The sequence below is a fragment of the Henckelia pumila genome, unplaced genomic scaffold (genome assembly GCF_033568475.1).
Source record: "Henckelia pumila isolate YLH828 unplaced genomic scaffold, ASM3356847v2 CTG_525:::fragment_3, whole genome shotgun sequence".
Classification (NCBI taxonomy): Eukaryota; Viridiplantae; Streptophyta; class Magnoliopsida; order Lamiales; family Gesneriaceae; genus Henckelia; species Henckelia pumila.
This window is the reverse complement of record NW_027331857.1, coordinates 2,749,172-2,755,171: the sequence shown is the minus strand read 5'-3', so window position 1 is coordinate 2,755,171 and position 6,000 is coordinate 2,749,172. Positions and strand designations below refer to the sequence as shown.

General features: G+C 35.1%; 1 protein-coding gene across 1 annotated transcript; it reads left to right on the top strand.

Moving 5' to 3' along the window:
* Nucleotides 1–1,289: 1,289 nt before the first annotated feature.
* Nucleotides 1,290–4,747, top strand: LOC140873060 (uncharacterized). Its single transcript, XM_073276044.1, has 7 exons — nt 1,290–1,580; nt 1,919–2,137; nt 2,846–2,932; nt 3,097–3,243; nt 3,790–3,816; nt 3,906–4,001; nt 4,383–4,747. The coding sequence occupies exons 1-7, from the start codon at nt 1,335–1,337 to the stop codon at nt 4,581–4,583; spliced, it is 1,023 nt and encodes a 340-aa protein (XP_073132145.1). The 5' UTR covers nt 1,290–1,334; the 3' UTR covers nt 4,584–4,747.
* Nucleotides 4,748–6,000: the final 1,253 nt, after the last annotated feature.

Below are 6,000 nucleotides of genomic sequence, written 5' to 3'. Positions count from 1 at the left end.
ATTAAATTAAAATAAATAAAAATATGAATTGTTTTCACAAAATAATAAATAAATAAATAAATCATATTTTTTTCTCTAATAGTATTTTTTTAAACAAATCAAAAAATTATAGGTAAAGAAATAAATTTGCAAGAAATTTAGGGTAGTTTTATAATTTAATTATCGCGCGTAAACCAACATGTAAGGTTATATGTAAATACAACATTGTCCTTATAAATATTATTGAATTTAAAATATTCATTGTATACCGAAAATACCCTTGAAGATGGTGACAAAATTGTTAACGGCAAATGATGCTGTACCTTTCCGTCGGATCTTCGTCCATTTTTTACATTAATTATGCTCTCACATTTCAATTTCCAAACTCATCTCTTCACATCTTAAAAAATTCCGGTAGATATCTCCATCGTTGCGGTTGTTTCGTTTTTTCTACCTGCTTTAGCCGCCAGCAAGTCCTTGCAGATGATACTTGTTATGAATTTGAACTAAAAAATGAATCTAAACTTTAAGCGTTCAAAAACATGATTTGCATACACTTGACGAGTATTGAATTTTTGAAGTTTGATTACTTTTTGAATATTTGAAGTTTGATTACTGATTAAAAATGGTCCTACAGTTAAGAAACCAAACTGCCTCCCAACCACCTAGCTAACTCCAAGTCACCGATACTACTTGTTCTTTACCACCAACGTGATGTCCCCTCAAAGTGCATGATATTACTTGTACCAGAAGCAGGACCAATCTTCATAATAAAAATTCATCAATTTTCTTTCTAAATAACCCAATATAAAATACTCGTATTAACAAATAATAAAATTCTTAATATTTTTACAATATGGAACTATATGTTAATAAAAAGTAATATAAAAATAGACACGTATTTTATTTTTCCAAAAGAGAAAATTGCTTTTTTGATCTTGTATGTTTGTCACTTTGCGATTTCAGTCCTTTATATTTTCATATTTCAGTTTTAGTCCGCTATCTTTATTTTTTTGGGCAATTTTAGTCTTTTTTTTCAACATGGCGCTGATGTGGCACCAATTCAGTGCTGATGTGAAACTGACGTGTACAGTGCCACGTAAGCATTTTTGAATAAAAAGGATCGAAATTGCCAAAAATAAAATATGCAGGACTAAAACTGAAATGTAAAAACATAGAGGATCAAAATGACAGGACTAAATTTGTAATTTTTCCTTTTCCAAAATATTGGGAGTGAATTGCAAATGGATATAAGTTGGAGGTTCACAAAAAACTTTTTCCAATAGATTATCCACACAAGTGGAAGTGGTGTTCCCACATATATTGATGGAAATAATCGATCATTTGTCCAAAAAATGGGGACTCATATTATGCTGTATTGCCATGGGAATGGAGCAATTTGTAGACATTCCACTGGCCAACGTAGAGTTGCGAGTGCACTAGAGCAGACGCAGGCTACCGGCGTCGGAAGGTTGAGGTGGCCGGAGTTGGAGGAAGTGGATAACGAGCTGAGCAAAGGAAATGAAAAGGGTGCTTTGAGTATAGTCAAGGTTTTGAAGGACAAGCCTGGGGGCCTCCGAGCCTTCGGCTCCGCTCGCCAGGTGAATCTGATGTTCGATTAATCTTACTTGTGTGATTTTCGTAGTCGTGGATTGTTGATTTTGGTTATCGGGTTGAATTGTTTCCTTCTTAACTTTGTTTTATTGAAGCAATCAGATAAATTCCCAATTTTTTCTTTATGAAATGTATAGTTATTCAGTTGACTCCTAGGATGAAGATCTTTAACTAGTTATCCTGATAAAGATCAAATTTCATGTTTGATTTCAGGAATATTCGGTAATAAGGCACATTTTTTAAATTTGTATGTTTACTCGAGTTATCATTTAAGTTTTGAATTTATATTTCCATCTCGATCATCGATTAAATAGACTCATTGCAGATACCCCAAAGGCTCTACACTCTGGACGAATTAAAACTGAATGGAATAGAAACTGTGGCTCTGTTATCACCAGTTGATACCGCACTGGGTTCTATAGAGAGAATTGTGCAGGCTGCTGCTCTACTGGGAGGAATAGCTGCTTGGAAAGTATTTGGGTTGAGCCCTGGGCAGATCCTTTTCTTGTCTCTGGGCTTGTTATTTCTGTGGACGTTGGATGCGGTATGCTACCTTTTATGCATCACCTCGCTTGTGACTCTGGCTCACGCTGCCCTAAATACACATTATGTAAATCTGGTTTTGATATTTGAATTCAAAGAACAGCCTAAATTTCAAATTTTGAATGCAACACAAAAGGAAATTATGTTCATAATATAGGGCATGAGTTGGCTTTTCAATGTATATTTGTGCCTAACCTTTTGAAGCGCACTTACAGTATTTAGTACTAAAAACTGGAGAAGTTTGTTGCATGAACGAAACGCAACACAGATGGGTAAAATGTGAAACTTTTGATTTGTTAAGCTAAAGGTTAAGATAATTTTCTTCAAGGGAAAAAATGGAATTTACCATTTGAAACACTTATTTTGTTTCATATCAATGTGGTTGCTTTACACGTTGTAACCCTGGCAGGGATCTTTTGCATGGGTATGAAGTTCATTCCAGCAGGTTCTTATTCTTATAAATATGAGTGTGATTTATATTTCGGCCATTTTCATCGAGCACCAATAAGCCTGGTCAAATATGTGTGATTTTGCAACGCTCTTTCTTTCTCGTATATAGATTATAACCACTGGCGTTGCTTTAGTTTTCTAAACAGTTGCAGCCTTGCAGGCATGACGTATATGTCTGTATCCTGTTTTATGAGTTCTCTACTCCACAGTTTTATGGCCTTTATATGATTACTATTTGCTTCAAAGTGATTATGCATAGGTTTATTTCAATGGAGGGGTCAGTTTCTTGGTCCTTGATACCCTTGGCCATTCGTTCAGTCAAAAGTACCATAACAGGGTTGTTCAAGTAAGTTTTCTCTATCTCTATCTATAAATATATTTATATGCGTATATAGATAGATAGATAGATATATTAATACAAGTGTTCTTGCATTACTGACATTCTGGATCTCAGGCCACCCCACTGTTCCACGAAATTAAATTGATATTGACTCTTTGTTGTTATCATAGCATGAGGCTGGCCATTTCTTAATTGCTTATTTGCTTGGAATTCTGCCAAGGGGGTATACATTAACCAGTTTGGAAGCTCTAAAGAATGAAGGATCTCTTAATGTTCAAGCAGGGACTGCTTTTGTGGACTTCGAATTTCTTGAAGAAGTATGTTTTCTTCCGACATTTCTACTTCTGGTGTGCTCTTCATGTCTGCTTCTGCTTCAATCGTCGTAATTGTATATGAGGATGATGAGACAATGTGCTAGTAAATCAGTTTTCAGCTTTTGTATTTCGCTTGTAAATATCAAGGTTTCGTTATTCGATCAAATTTTTTATGGGGTTGTTTCCGTTGTCTCAGTTGTACAAGTATAATTTCAGAAACCTTCGAGGAATAGCTTCAGATCTATTTTGTTTTACAGATATTGCAATGCGTTGTATTTTTTCATTTCCAATCCTAAGGTGAAGGTGTCCCATCAATCAATGATAACTGAAAACTCTGCAAATAATGTATAGACGAGTTATTGAATTTACCTTATGGATTCTTTCTTGTGGGCTTGATTTTAATTTTTGGCGCTTATTCTGGCAGAGTAGTTGACTGAAGTCCATATCCAAGTCATGGTTTATGTAAAGGAATAGTGCTGCATATTTTGAAGTGGTGCATTCATTTGATGCTTATCCTTCATTAATGGGAGTACTTGTTTTGTATTTCAGGTGAGCAGAGGAAAAGTATCTGCCACAGTATGTAGCGTTTCTATTTTGTTAGTTAATGGTATTGTTGTCAATGTTTGTCTATGTAACTCAAGTAATTGTTGATAATCTTCTTTCAGACACTGGACAAGTTCTCATGTATTGCACTAGCTGGCGTGGCAACAGAGTATCTTCTTTTTGGTTATTCAGAAGGAGGCCTTGCAGATATTAACACAGTTCTGTTGCTCTCTGCTCATTTAAGTTCATCGAAATGCTCTTCTTTCTTGACATCCTTGATACTCATCTTAGATTCATCTGAAGATAAAATACATTAGTTGTTCAAAAATTAAAAGTCCTTTTTCTTGAAAGGAAACCATTGGAAATAAGATTTATTTTGCCTCTGCGTTTTGCGCTCACCAAACACATTCCAGTAGGACAATGACATTTCCTTGTTCCATCGCATTCCTTATTAAAATCGAATGATGTATGCCAAGTTTGTATAATCAATAATTTTGAGCGAAAGTTGGAAATTGTTCTACGAAGAAGTTTGTAATACTGTTTTCTTGGCAAATGGTCTTGTCTATGCAATTCTCATTCTTGACATTTTTGGCCAACAGTTGGACAAGTTACTCCGAAGCTTAGGCTTTACCCAGAAGAAAGCTGATGGTCAAGTGAGATGGGCAGTGCTGAATACTGTCCTCACGCTTCGTCGCCATGAAAGAGCTCGATCGATGCTTGCAAATGCTATGTCTCAGAGAAGATCTGTGGGATATTGTATCGATGTTATTGAGAAAACCATAGGTGACGATGATATTTGATTTATAGAAAATTGAGTTTCAGGTATCATGTACTTGTTTTGTAAGAAAGAATCCATGTAATTGTTTAGGCCTATGTGTAGTGTGGATTAACAATTTGGTAGTGTGTTAATTGTTTTATTTGCATTTTGAATCACAATCTTGCTTCTCTTGCTTGGTCTAGAGAAGAGACTATAGTTAAAGATTGAAGGACTTCGAAAAATAAAGGTTGAAGATCTACAAACAAATCAATGATAAAAAAAAAATTGAAATAGCAAACATAAAAATATCATAGGAGGTTCGTAGGGTTTTATATGGGATGACACCATGGAAAGCACTGGGGTCGGATGGTTTCCATGCTGGGTTTTATCAGGAGAAATGAGATTTAGTTGGTGAGCAAATTTCGATGCTTTGTCTGAATATTCTTAATGGCAAGACATCCATTGGAGTTTTGAACACAATTTATTCAACTCCTATCCCAAAAAATAAAAAGCCTCGTTTGGTTAAATAATATTGGTCGATCAGTCTGTGTAATGTAATAGCAAAACTCGTGTAAAGTCATGACTAAACGTTTGAAGATGTTTCTTCCTCACATTATTTCTTCCTCACATTATTGATACGGAGCAGAGTGCTTTTATCTTATTCCGGGGCGTCTTATTACTGATAACATTATGGTTGCTTTGAGTGTTTGCACACTTTACGTAGACAATCTAGAGGTCGACAGGGCCTTATAGCAATCAAACTAGATATGAACAAAGCCTATGATTGTGTAGAATGAAGTTATTTGAAGGCTATTATGGGAAGATTGGGTTTTTCAACTCAATGGATTAATCGCATCATGGACTATTTGAGCACCGTTCAGTTTTCAATTCGTATAAATGGTCATCTTTCCAGTTTTTTTGCCCCTTCTCGAGGGTTAAGACAAGGATGTCCCTTATCCCTTTACTTGTTCTTGATATATGCTCAAAGGTTAACCTCACTCATTACAAGGTACATATCGAGGGGATAATTGAGAGGCATTAGATGTCATCGAAATTCACCAGCTATTACTCATTTGCTATTTGCATATGACACTCTTTTATTGGGGAATACGGATCACTTCGCTTCTCGTTACTTGCTCTTTCTTCAGCTACTTATAATTCGAGAGGGGATCCTCTGTTGTGTTAACCAAAACAGCACGTGATGCTGTGCACCAAAACGACACCATTTTTCTTTATTTATTTTTTGCCCTTTTTTTAACTTTTTTGTTTTTGCCCTTTGTGTCAACAAAGTTGTATAGGATTTGATATGACCTTGTCGAATTCTTTACCTCGTGCTTACTTGTCGAATTATTTTATTTTTCTTTCCCTCGTGTTACTATTTGTCCAATTATTTTACTTTTTCTCTTTTTTTTCCTTATTTTTCCCCTCTATCAAGTAAGAATTATTTATTTTTGTCTATA